Genomic DNA, 14,366 nt, shown 5'->3' with positions numbered 1-14,366 from the left:
CCGACCTTATGCTTACATAGGTAATCGGGGCACGGCACGTTCGCGGTTATCTTTCCAAAGCATTAATCAATAGTAATTTCAAGCATTTTATTAGGCAGCTGAAACACAAGCTGTGCTCAGACCTCTTCTAATCATAAACAAGGTGCTGACTCCGTATGTGTGACCTTTGGCAAATCCAGTCCATTCTTTTCCATTAACCTACCCAGCTTTGCCATTTCTCTCTCTTTCTGTCTCTCGCTCTCTTTCCGTCTCTCTTGGGGAGTTCGCCTCTCAGTCAAGACTGCTCTTATTATTGCCAGTTGCTCAGAGGGATTGTTAAGTATCAATTCCTGGTGTCACCTTTGTGGGTTTTATTTATTTGTCGGCCTGGTATGGAACACAGCGCGTGCATCACTCAGGTAGATGGATTATAATTCACCTGCAAGCCCTCATCAATCTGAACAATTTGACTCGCTGCATCACGTACAACTGTTACTGTCATATTAAAGCACAGCATTATAAAGATCAATGGCTTTTTAAATACGCTCCGGCTAAAGGTGATCGGTGACATTAAATAAAATAGGCAGATGATGGTCTTACAAAACAATTACCATAACAGACACTCTGATGTTCAGGATTAATCAAATTACACGTTTTTGACGTTTTATTTAAACAGTGATTTAATTAAAAGTACTTCTCACTTCACGGGTCTGGAATACTTCGAACCATAAAGCTTTGCTATCCGCAGCATCTTTATGCAGAACCGAATAGCTCTTTTCTTATAGATCTGAAGCGAGAGTTCCATCGCTCTGGTACAGAGAAAGGGAGGCATATGGCGTTGCAATGACAAGCGCTTTTCTTCCCACCGACTGTTAACCCTGCTAATGTCCCCCAGTAAGGAGCTCCGGAGGCTTTGGAGAGGATACAGCAGTCTATGCTTGTATGACAGATGGTTTATTGTCACTTTGTTTGGGCTGTTGCCTGCTGGGCTCAAGTAGGAAGTGAAGACCGGAAGCATTCATATTTTTACAGACATACACTACGCTAAGTGAAGTACATGGTTGTGGCACTGAATAGGCGCAGTAGCGCTTTTTCTCCAAACGCCTGCTGGGATCTCTGTGTGACTGTAAGAATCAACGATGCATCCCATTACCGCACACCTGGTCACTATGTACTCCGTTCTGTTGGAAAAACAACAGTTTTGTTACAAGTGGCGATGCTCCATATTGTTGTGTATTCCCCAGGGAATAAGGCTTTGGCAAAGATAATAAGAAGTTCATTAGAGAACGCGCTGAAGTTGTGGAAGACAGACAAATTATGAAATATAAAGACTGCCAAATTGTCTGTAATGAAAAGTTCGCAGTCGTTGCGCTTTGTTATCTGAGTGATCTTGCTTAGCTCGAGTAAAACGCACCAGTGCAAGTTTAAACAATCACCTTGTCAGCACAGCGATCTATCAATTACCGCCGCTGACATTATCAATGGCTTCATCAGATCACACTCTATTCTTCTGTCTTGCTCACTCTCTTAAGCTTAAATTATATGGAAGAAGCCAAACTTTCTTTTCCAGCACGGTTTAAAGGCAACTGTGCTTTACTATACTTTTTAAATTAAAAGTTAAACTTGTTAAAGTGATAGTTCACCCAAAAATGAAAATGATGTCATCATTTAATCACCCTATTGTAATTTCAAACCTGTATGACTTACTTTCTTCTGCAAAACACAAAAGAAGATATTTTGAAAAATGTTGGTAACTGAACAATGGCGGTACCTATTCACTTATTGTGTGGCCACAAAACCAATGCAAGTCAATGGATTTTTCTAAATATCTTCTTTTGTGTTCTGTGGAAGGAAGAAAGTCAAACAGGTTTAAAATGACAAGAGGGTGAGTAAATGATGACAGAATTGTCATTTTTGGGTAAACTATCACTTTAAGGGCATTGCAAACAATGACACATCCAAACCACAATAACAAATCATCTGCACTCTTTGACTTCCCAAAATCAAAAGTTTTTCGCAAACAAGACAAATCTTTCCCAAAAACACCAGTTCCAACAGATATTAGGCAAGCTACATGAAGCCTGTTCCTCCACCAAATATAAATTAACCTCGACTCCCTTTGTGCCTCCCTGTCTGTCCTTTTCACCTCTGTCTCTCACTCTCTTTCTACACCAGGATGCCGCTCCTCTGGGCTCCTCTTTGGCTGCGAGGTGTGTTCCCCAGTGATAAAGTAAGAGGTGCACGCAAATGCATAGATTACCAGCCCTTAACCAATCATCTGAGACAGGCCCGCTCTGCATTAACAGCAATGACCTTTCTGCCAGCGGTGACAGTCATCTGTCAACACCGTCTCACTCCTGGCATTTTCAGGGCTCAAAGATGAGAAATAATTAGTCCCGACAGACCTTTAGGGTTAAATCAGGGACACGAGTCAACACCAGCTACATCATTCCAGAGCTCTGTCGCGGGGGTCAGAGGTCAAAACCAGCCAATGATACGATCGTGGGTGTGATACCACTGGCACGGTGGCAGGATCACCAACAAGAGATCAGGTTATCAGAGAGACCCCTTTGAGAAGAGTGATACATTGAAATCATAATGAAGCCTCACCTCTCCCACACTGGTATTTATCATCACCCTGCAGATATAGGGGTAAGAGACAGAGAGGTGAACATGCATGTAATTACTTCACAGACAGAACGCTCACAGTCAGTTGCTACCGAGGTGACAACTGTGCTTGGACTGAGGCTTTATTTCCCTACGCTGCCAACATTGAAATAGTATCTGACAGTGGCCAGAAATAGCTCAGATTTTGGTATTATTTGGTCTCTATCCAGTCAATAAAGAAAATAAATGCATATTGTCTCACCTAGCTCTAAACACGAGCCAAGACTATTTCCCCGTCATCTGTCCGGGCAAATATGCATGTTGATGGGACACAAGCTGTTTGGTACTAAGGGTGGCAGCTTGCAATAACTTGTTTACCTCGAGCTAAGGTCAAACTATGCCGAAAACACATGGAGGCGTGTTTAACATGGCTACATCTCAAGGTTCATAATAATCAAACATATGGCGCAAGAGGAATCTAATAAACCTTTAATATTTGATCTTTTAAAACGAAAGTAAACAACATTAAAATTCAGTTTAAATCCATTGCAAAATCAGCCTAGGGCAAATTTATCTTATCTGGACAATAAAAGTGTGTATAACCTTATTGAGGTAAAGCAGTGCACACCTGTTTTTTTATATACCCTGCAGCCAAACTTCTGCAACTCCAACCTCACCCCCCCCCACACCTCATGCTGAAACCCATTACAGAAATACAATTTCTAATGCCTTCACACAGGCCTGCGATCGACTGCAAACAAATTTATATTCAGCCCGTAAACAGAGAGCAGCAGAGATTTATTTATTGAGCGGAGCGGAGAGAAACAAGCTAGCGCGTGAACCCTGGGTAACCCCACAGCTGACATAAAGATGGATAAGTGTACCATGCAAATGTACAGAGGGAAGGGATATATTGCACTCCGTCATTCAGTGCATAGCTGCCTGTAGAATTCCATTTATTCTTCCAGCTGGGACCAGATCTCTGGGGTTGGGAGTGCACAGTTATACATTGATGATTATTTGAGATTGTTTTTTAATCACTGCAGAGCCCTAGCAAAACTCTTTATAGGTCATATAAGTGAAAATTCCTCCTCCTCCTCCTGTACTGGGCAGTAGTTTTTACAGGTGGCTGTGTGTTTAAATGCAGACAACAAATGACTGCTGAGTCTATTAACCTAATATGATTTTTTTTCAATTCCCATTTATGCTTAAATATTGCCAGTTCGTTTCATTACAAACTCCTAAATAAGTATTACTTTAATTTTAATGACCATGTTTTTAAATTAGACTAAATGTGACAAGTAACGCCAGGCTTGGGGGTTCCAATCTCGGATAATACACACAGGTACTGATAAAAATATATATTTTTCATTTGCAATGTATTGAAATAAGCCATCCACACAAATCGCGTTTTTGCAAAAACTCGAAAGGCTCAACGAAGAGCGCAGGCGAAAGAGACACGCCTTCGTGACACGTGCTGCCCCTAAAAACCGGAAATAACAGAAAATAGCTGTATGGAATGTGTGTGAGAACAAATACTACACTAGCTGTAGAATTTGCATGCTGCCCATCAATTATATAACCTTCAGTTGTTTCTCTAAACACAAACTCACCATATTGCCCAAGGTTTTTTATAATAAGTAAAACAGTGATGAGTTGTGTGTCAAAGTTGAACTTTTAACTTAATATGCACGACACACAAAAAAGTAGCGAGAACCAGCGCATTGATCAATGTCAGCGATTGCATACTTAAATAGAAAAACAATTAAAAAGTAACCAATATGCCCAGTGTCACTTTGTATTAAAGTATCTGCCAGATAAATACTATAATATGTTAAATATGGTTTAAAGATGACTACGATGACAGAGAGTGGTCTATGTTGATTTTCTATTTTTTTATCCGAACCAATGCTATTAATCTATTGACCCAATAATATTTTTATTAAGCCACTAAAGGTTAACAATAAGGATTAAAAAAGGCTACATCAAATAAACACATAAACTTTGCATGCAGGGCTTTTCACAAACACCAGATAAAAAATATACAGTGAAGTTTTTTTATATATTTCTGAAACAGATAAGCACATTTTCGGGTTATCTTGCATTTTTTAAAGAAAATGTTCATCCCTCTTTAAATTACTTTGAATTATATTATAACCTGCGTGGATATTTGATTCATGAAACAGCTATATCTATCGAATTTAGTCTATAATCATATTATCGATTTAAAAAAAATAAGAATTAAAAGTATCTTGCAGAGCTTTTTTATTATTTGACGCGTTTCATTATGGCAGAGGAGGCAGCTGCTGATTATCATTTGACCGCCGAATGACCCTGCGACGACAGCTGTTTGGAGCACAGATAATCACTCAGAGATCTCCTCATACAATGACCTTATGATTCCCTTTTGACATCGTTTCTACTTGTTGGGTTAGATTCCCTATGACCTAGAATTCATAACATAGCTTACATTTTTTCCCAAGTAGCCTATGAGGTCATAATTGCGTCGAGAATGCTTGTTTCTCAGATAAAGCGATGACCATTAAAATAAGACGAAGATGGTGAGTTGAATAATTTTAACTAGTCAAAGAAGTCATGCATGTGTTAGCTATATATGGTTAAAGCGTTAAGAGAGCTAAAAACCCTTATGTCATTTTAAAGTTTTAAGAAAGCCGTATAACATCCGCTGAAAATCAAAAGGGCCGTGGTTTTCCCATTTACAGACGACACAGGTTAAAGAAATAGTTTTTTTATATTATTATTATTATTTATTTTAGGTCAACTAAAGCTACTACTGACTAATAATATCTCTCCATGGATTTTTTTGCGCGTGCTAATTTGAAACTCGGATATGGGCCTTCTGTAAACCAGCAAACATGCACAATTTAAGCACAAAAATCGACCCAGTCTGTTTCGAGAAAAAAAAATCTTTAGGTGATGAAATTAATTATAAATGAAAACTAAAGCAGATAGCTAAAAGCAGATTTAAAAAATTGGATTATGAAAGAGTTTATTGCTAACCTTCCAATTGCCCTTAACATTTAGGCAACTATATTTTTGCTAAATTATCAGCATAAAGATGTTGGAAAAGTCACATTAAAAAAAAGATTAACTATTATGGCTTTATTAATTACTTATATTGACCCCCCTTCACACACATGCGCGCACTTGCGCGCACACAAACAAACACACACACACACACACACACACACACACACACACACACACACACACACACACACGCACGCACGCACACGGGACCTTATTAGCAGGTCAAGTAAGTAGTCTAAACTTGCTTGCTTTGGTAAATTAACGCTCACTCAGATGAGGGAGATGTCCAGCTATTGGCCAAGAGTTAGAGGGCACGTCATCCCAATCCATCACCGATCCAATGTTTCTACGAGGCATGTCGCTGTCTAGATCGGTGCCTCTGTCCTTATGTGCTCGATGAGTGCTGTCTGAGTGACCGTCTGTGGATGTTTCTGTCGCTTGCAGTTTTGGACGACAATTTGGAATATATAAGATGCTGTTATGAATTCTTATCAAGAGTTCATGGGCGGCGGGGACACAACTTCACTTTTCATTAAAGGCTATCATGCTACGGGAGTAATGCGCCTGCATCAGGACCACGGAGCTAATACTGACGTTCGAACCAGAGATGGCAACACCGGGGCGGATTTTCTTCAGTATCATTTTACGCATCTCAGTGCCACGGCCACAGCCGCGTGTTCAAAGCCCTGTGAAGACCCCGGCCATACAAACTCGACCAGACGCCCCTTCCCCCATAATCAAGATTTCTATAGACCAGTGCACCCTATTCGACCCCAAGCCCCCTCCTTCCAAAGCTGCGAACAGGGTCTTTCCAGAACGGGCTGCTCGCCTTCCTCAGACACTTTGAGAACTTTCTCCGGTGCGCACTGTGGCCCAGTCAACACACACCTCGATGGCCCAAGACATCATCAAGCAGTTGAGGACAATAGCAGATACGAGACTCTAAACACGTTAAATGAGACATGCCAAAGCGGAAAGACATTCGATTGGATGAGAGTGAGGAGGAATCAGCCACGTGCAGGTAAGTTTAAGAGTTTAACTTTTAATGTCTGTAGCGCACCCCTGCAGCGAGGCGATGCATTGGCCCGGTGTACTCACTCCATAACTTAGTGAACTAGCAACATATGTGCTTCTTCACAGGAGACATAGCCTAACAACTTTAAATAGCTTTGTGTGGAAGGGTTGTTTAGATATATTTTGAGTGTTAAAATAGTCATCAGAAGTTAGCCAAATATGCATCTAAAATCTCCCATTGGGAACAACTGCAAAAATATTTTTATTTTGGTGGGGTTACCATGTTGTAATTTTAAATAGCTCTACAAAATAACAGAAATGTATGGTAGGTCTTCATTTAGCTAATTAAACATATTCTGAATTAAAACTGAAGAAAGTCTGAAGAAATGCTAACTTCAACCTGTAACATTTCTATGTTTATCTAAGATTTTTAAAAAGTAGCAAAACAAAGTTGAAAACTCGGCCCATCCTCCACCGATTTGGCATGTGTCAGGAAACAGGGAGTTTTGTTTCACAAATCAGTCTGCTATCAACAATCCGGGGAAATGTTTAAAACTGAAAGAGAGTGTAATATATTTCTCTGCTCTGGTGTTTAAATAGGTCAGCAAAAACATGCCAGGCACAATTCCTCCATGTTATAAATAGCAAATTCCATTCTATTCTGTATGTGCATCCTCTTAAAATCCTCTCACTGACAAGCAACAGCCCTGGTCATATTTAAAGGAGTCCAGCACCCCCTAGCTCCCTATTCAGAGCCAAATAAACTTCAGAGGCACACTTTCCTAGACAGAGCCTTAAATCTTAATACAGACCAATGTTTACAAGGCGCAATTAATTTTCTATATTGAATGCTGGAAAATGTCTGTCAGAAACATAGCCTGATCCTTAACCAGAGTAATGATCGGATAGGTCTGTGTTTAATGCGGGTCAAATGCAAGTTACTTGAGTGTGCTCATAAAATGTCACACTCAGTGACATTTGACCGTATTATGTCAAAGTATTTCATGTTTGTTGTGAGTGTTAAATTGTGAATCACTTGTCCCTTCAATAAATCACAATACTTTTAATAGGCTTGATGGCAAAACCAAGAAGAGACCTAGATTATTTGTTTGTCATTTCCTAAAAATCAGCAATAGAGCCGTATGGTTTCCAGACTGTCAAGGAGAAGAATGTCTTCTCGGCCCACACTGATGATGTAAAATAACTCACAGGCAAATATGTTAGCGAAAAGGTCATTTCAGGCGATATTTCCCAGTGTCTGAACAACAGCTGTGGTCAGGAAATAGAGGGTTGCTTTATCAAATCTCAAAAGATTGAAGGGGGCAAGGCCGGTGCCCGGTTGGAACAAACCCCTTAAGTTAAGAAAACCCTTATTTATGAAAGTAAATCATAATTTCTGCCACCAGCTGCAGGAGTGCACAATTTGTTCACAGTTTTTGGAGCTTGTGCAATTTATCTTTCTGGCAATCAGAGGGACAGATGAAAGACGCTTTGTGTTTGTCATCACATAAAAGACAGAATTCCAACAAGCTGACAGGACAACGTTCTTTCTGTTTCTTTAAACTTGCACTTTTTGAAACACTTCTTAGCCATCCATGAGAGGTCAACATGTGCTTACACTCACATCATCACGTCAGTCCAATGGTTACGGTAACCTGAATATCGTCCTGCACGGTTACCTAAATCCATCATGACCTAATGCAAAAAGACAGGAAAATGTTCAGACAGAGAAAAAAAGTCAGCGTTTTCAGAGGAGATAAACATTGCTTATGTAGCTCATTGTTAACCAGTCAGCTCAATAGAAGATGAGAGAGCGATTGCTTGCATTGTGAGGTTTATTGTTTTTATTGGACGACATCAAAATGTTTCCTATTCTCAACGTGAATAAAAGCTTGCACAGTGTCCAACTGTATTCCCTAGTACAGTGCACATAGTCCCTGTGCGTCATTCTTCAATTATACCCTGACAGCACCTGAATTACTGTGGGCTGGATGCCCAGATGACCAAGGCAATCTGTATCGATCCCACCTCCCCACACCCCCTCTCTTTTAGGCTTAGCGGGCCACGTCATCCCTCGAGCTGGCTGGCCATTTCCAAGTTTGCAAGTCATTCCTCAAATATTTAGTTTGATTCCTTTATGCCTTGTGGCGACTGCCAATTCTATTATCCAGATGCTCATTCGTCAGTGTTTTCATACGCATTTTTTATTTCCTAAGGAAATTATTTAATTACTTCGTATGACTGCGAATTCACTGATTGTGTGAATGTCCCCGGTGAATATCAGAGATGACCTCACAGTTGCCTTTTTTTCATTTTTGTTTATTTACCAAGTTTAGATGAGAGTTTGCTTGTACAGTGAAAGGAAGATGAAGATTAGTGCTGTAAAAGTCTAGTACAATCAGTTATTTGGGCTCTAACCCTAAAAATCGACTACCTCTGGGGAGATTGATTAGATTTAGTGACTAATAAAAATGTGTTTATTTATATTTTTCATAACCCAAACACTCTGACGATTGCTTTGCCTCGTATTTGTTTAGAATGCGAGTCCTTGACTGCAATGACATGACCACACACACAGTCACACACATGTTGTGCAGATGGCACAAAGGTTAGAAAGACACTCGCAACTGTAACAGTATGTGAAGGGCTCAGTGTGCCTGTATCACTCCGGGGGTTTTCCTGTCTGACCCATGTGTGTGTGTGTTGTAAAAGAATGTGCTACTTCCTGTGTGCTGCAGAAAGCAAACAACACAACCAAACAACAAAACGCGGCTTTGGTTTCCATTAAAACAGCTGTTGGTTGACTAGCTCAGTAAAACTGCAGGTTTAAACCCTGTTCTAAAATTAACACCATAGTAAAAGACATAAAAACTGAAGCGAATGGCCTTTATTGAATTCAGGTTTAAATTGAGTGTTGTTTATAGCAGGTTTAAGCTTGAGCGAAGCAGTATTCGCAGCACAGCAGCATCTCTGGCATGTTTTTATGACAGACGGTGAGAGCCATCTGCAAGGTTACAAAAAACAGACAGTCCTATCAGTGGCTCAGTGACTCAGGTCAAAGTTACATAATTGCAAAATTCCTAAAACACTATGAAAACTGCCTTCACCAGACAGGTCAGCTTGCATTTTTTCTTAGATATTTTTACTATAAATAAAAATTATATACAATTTAAATACAATTAAAAAGAAACATGTGAAAAACATGTGTGCCAATGTTTACTAAATTGTGTGCTATAAATGGCACCAAATACTGTAAATATTTTAGGGTAAACCAGCACTGCATTCTAAGAATAAATGCAACATGTCAGATCACACAGTTTCAAATGAATGCTTTTTTATTTAAAAATAGTTGGAAATATATTCTATAGCGTTTATGCATCCTTGTTTAATAACTTCGTTAAGTATAGCTTTAACTTTATGGAATGTAAAGTAGTTGAAAGCATATTTTTAAACACTCATATTTTATATCCAAAACGCAAATAAAACCCTTTTTCAGCTATAGATATGTAGAATTTTGTTTTGATGCTTGAGCAACATCATTTATTAAAACTCATAATTAACAATAGGCTAATTATTATAATAAATAACTGATAATAAATAAAAAAATAAATGCATATTCAGAAACTAAAAACCTAAGTGATTGTTTGATGCGTTTCCAAAGAAAATTACAAAAAACCCTGCCTTGGTTTGATCTGATAGCGAGTTTTTTTTAAATATATTTATAAATAAGAAAAATACATAAAAACGTAAAATGTCAAGAAGAATGTTAAACTTAAGCAGCATTTACTTTTGGTAAAACAATCTATTTTACATTTGTTTATTTTACAGTCAAGACACATTTGGTGATATGCTCGGACCCGGAGCCGAAGGCGGACCACGCACGAGATCCTGATGAGAACTGCGCGAGCGGACAGACTGTCAGCGGACTCACGCGAACCAATTTTACCACCAAACAACTCACAGAACTAGAGAAGGAATTTCATTTCAACAAATATCTGACTCGTGCCAGACGGGTGGAAGTGGCCAACACTCTCCATCTAAACGAAACTCAAGTAAAGATCTGGTTTCAAAACAGACGCATGAAACAGAAGAAACTTCTACGTGAGGGCCTAGTTCCAGGATTTCTGGTGATTTCTGGTTGTGATGAGGATCTCCTCTGAAAAAACAAGATTGTTGGGACTGGACACTCACCTGCATATTATGAAGCGAGTAAACATTTTCATAAGAGTGACAATTCTAAAAACGATCACAAATATTATTTCACTCCGCAAATTAAAGATGCCCAAAATTATTTTCAAGCTTAGGAAATTAAAATATTAACGATTCTACAACAATGGAAATATATATATAAGGGAAATTCGCTCACCTGTTGAGGCCAGATGATTAAAATGGTTTCATCGAAATGCACTTTAACTTTTTCAGGACTTAAAACTATAAATAATTGTTTTATTGCCATAAACGTAATTATAATCATATCACGTTGAACCTGCTACTGTTATTAAAGATCAGAAAAAAGCGAAGACCAAGCGAATTAAGATCAGTGTTGTATCTTACAGGCCATAATCATCGTCTTTTTTCAAATTTGGTAACCTGCAAATAAGTACTTGATTTCCTAGAAACTGAATTTCTGAATGCACCCTTAATTTAAAAACGATAAAATACAATCTGAAAGTAACCTATTTTTAGACAAATTTAGTTAGCTAATATTTAAAAAATATATTGGCAAACAAATAATATTATACCTACACACACATCTAGAAACACACACTCAACAGGTTAGCTTTCTATTTATGCTCTTTGCAGACATACTGTGTCTGTCACATCCATGCTGCTTGTGCTTTTATCTGCAAATAAAGAGCGCTGCAAGATGATCGGTGGAACTCGTCTTTCTAAATAATGGCTAAAAGCTGTCAGCGTACAAAGTGCCTTCACTTAGCCGTGTATTTTCACCAATTTATTGCTAGAAGAGGTTAAATCGAGTGCCACGGGTTGAACCTCCGCTGATACCAACTTCTCATTTTGATGGCATCAAAGCACTGAAGTACATAGGCTAGATATGAATAGTGTTGGCGGAGGAATGCATTGGAAATGTTTTGCGTTATATTTCTTGGCAGAAGTAGCCTATGTATTTCAATTTTATACGCATTCAATGTGTGTCTAATTGAGATTACATCCCTCGTTTATACTTAATCATAAAAATTTACGCAAAATGTCAAGTAACAATTTCCTCACCTCTTCCTCAATCTCATTGTTCATTTGCATTTTCTAATCCCAAATTTAGCCCTCGTCACGGTGATATTCGATGGCAATGGACAGAAATAATTGCTGGAATTATCTTGAATGAGCAAAAAGATTATCGCCATCTCTAACCGATCGATTTATTGATAGGTGGATTTACGTAGATTGACTTTTAATTGATTTGACTTGATGAGTTGAATGATTGCCGCATTTGAATGGCATCTTTTTGTTCTTGATTCGCAAGGAAATGGTGAATGCTCCATGTTAGATTTTCCTCCAATATAAACCTGCATGACGAGAGTATTTCTCAAATTATTATTGTAAATGAAAACTACATGCAAGTAATAAAATAGAAAGTTGATTTGCAACTTGAATTCCGTTTTGTCAAAAGCTATATTTTAAATAGGCTAATATAATATAACTAAATAAATTATTAAAACTAAATTTAACAGAGTTGCCGCTCATATAAAGAATTTAATCATTTTAAATAAAAATACACGTTCCCACAAAGTGCTTGTTCTCTCCCGGTGTTGAGGCCCGCTGAAACCGTATCATATTAGGAAAGTTATATGTAGAAAGCACGACTCGCATGCCTAAGCCTGTTAATATATGCAGTTACTCCAGAGTTCACCTCTCACCTCTTGACCTTTGTTTTGCCTCGAGACAGCAGTGACCCGGTCAGTGGCTCTCAGAGAAGAGGTTGCATTATTAATCTGCGCTGTCCTTGCTTGTGTCCTCACACTTGTTTTCATTTTAAACCGTTTGTTCCCGTGTAATAAATGTGAGCTTCTCATTTAATTAATTTCAGGTATGCCAACATGATATAAATACGTACACTGAACGATAATAACAACATCGTCACATATTTCTTTATTTGTATTTGTTTAAACCTCGTTTTTAAGTAGCAAACATTAGTTCTGTCCCTACCTGCTGCACAAGGCTAATATTTAGCAGACTATTGCTCATTTTTCTTTTATTTATTTATTTACTTATTGTAAATCTAAAACCTGGAATTAAAACAAATACTATTTTAAATATTTTTTAAATTGCCAAAAATAAATTAATAACTCTCCAAGTTGTTTTTAAACTTTGATAACTATGCAATTTTCTTTGTGCCTCAGTCTAAAACTTAACATTCTCAAGTCTGGCATATGAAAACCACAAACTGTTTTATAATAATGTAGATTCCTTCTCGACACGTTAGCGTTTGACGCATGCCGTTTGACAGCGTTCAGGAAGGACGTTTTTCTCCACTATAGCTCATTAGATTTCACCTACACACGTTGATGTGCATTTTAGCTCAGTTACATCCGCACGCAGGGGCTTAATGCCCACGTTATGGCATGTGGGTGCAGAAATAGATAATGTGATAGGATCAAGTATAATCCTGACTGCGCTGTTACATTTTACTCAGTAATTCAGAACAAACGATATTACCTCGCTTAGCAATGCTTTTAAGATGATGAACGAAGCCATGAATTATTTTCGGTATTAGGGGCCTATAAAACAGTTGCGTGTGACTGAGCAGCAATATGACTGTAGATGCAAATACATCGGACTTTGTGACCTCCAGGAGTGCCTATAGAAAGAAAAAAAACATTTGCTTTATTGTTAAAATGTTTAATTATTAAGCACTATATCATATTACAAGTTTGATTTAGCTCATCACTTTTGAAAATTAACCACATTTTTACTATTGTGTTAAAAATGGTTAAACCGTGATAACCACAAATATTGTAACCATGTTTTTTTATAGAAAAAGCATGGTTTTACCAATGGTAATTAATAGGACAAAAACAAGTGCATGGTGAATTTTTATAAGGGATAGGTGGGTGATGCTATAGGTACCTCAAAAGTGCAAATGTTTTTTTTATTGATTTATTGACATATTCCTGTACTACTGTCTAATATTTTATTTTATTCATTAATTATTTTGAAATTATTTTGAATTTTTTCATTGGTGATCCAACTAATGTTTTTATGAAAATCCCTCAAATTCTGTTTCCGATTCTGATTTCTGATTCTAAAAATATTTTTTTGTAGAAAATCTATTTGCACTAAATTGTCTGTAAGGTTTTTGATTCTCTGGCTAGATATTACTATCACCTTTTTACAATCATCCCAAATAATTTTTGCATAATTACAGCCATCCAAATTTGCTCATTAAGTAATGTCAGATTTTTTTGTGCATACCACAAAATACTTAAAATGTAGAAATGTTCACTTAGGCATATATTGTCAACTGTAAATGTAACTTTCTTTGTACTTTAAAATGATTAAGTCTCTCCATACAAACATTTCTTTGTAAACCCCACTGAAAATCCATTGCATGTTTCACCTATGACTGTTTCTTATGGGTGGTCCCTAAAATGGCTGGTTACTATTGCAAACTAACAAAAGAAAAAACACAGCTTACAACACCCCTTTTCATCCCAGTACCACACACACGCACTCTATAAAAAAACGTCATTGTATCG

General features: G+C 37.8%; 1 protein-coding gene across 1 annotated transcript; it reads left to right on the top strand.

Annotated features, from left to right (window-relative positions):
* Positions 1-6,131: 6,131 nt before the first annotated feature.
* On the top strand, positions 6,132-11,341 carry hoxc1a (homeobox C1a). Its single transcript, XM_057362934.1, has 2 exons — positions 6,132-6,658; positions 10,480-11,341. Exons 1-2 carry the CDS (start codon positions 6,139-6,141, stop codon positions 10,809-10,811), a joined length of 852 nt encoding a protein of 283 aa, XP_057218917.1. The 5' UTR covers positions 6,132-6,138; the 3' UTR covers positions 10,812-11,341.
* The last annotated feature ends 3,025 nt before the right edge of the window (positions 11,342-14,366 follow it).

The sequence above is a fragment of the Triplophysa rosa genome, linkage group LG21 (assembly GCF_024868665.1).
Source record: "Triplophysa rosa linkage group LG21, Trosa_1v2, whole genome shotgun sequence".
Taxonomy (NCBI): Eukaryota; Metazoa; Chordata; class Actinopteri; order Cypriniformes; family Nemacheilidae; genus Triplophysa; species Triplophysa rosa.
The sequence above is the reverse complement of the archived record's forward strand: the minus strand, read 5'-3'. Positions and strand labels throughout refer to the sequence as shown.

Excerpts from the sequence above, each read along its gene's own strand:
- hoxc1a (XM_057362934.1), top strand. The coding sequence starts at position 6,139 with ATGGGCGGCGGGGACACAACTTCACTTTTCATTAAAGGCTATCATGCT. Across the intron at positions 6,659-10,479 it reads GAGGAATCAGCCACGTGCAG|TCAAGACACATTTGGTGATA; the intron begins GTAAGTTTAAGA and ends TTTATTTTACAG.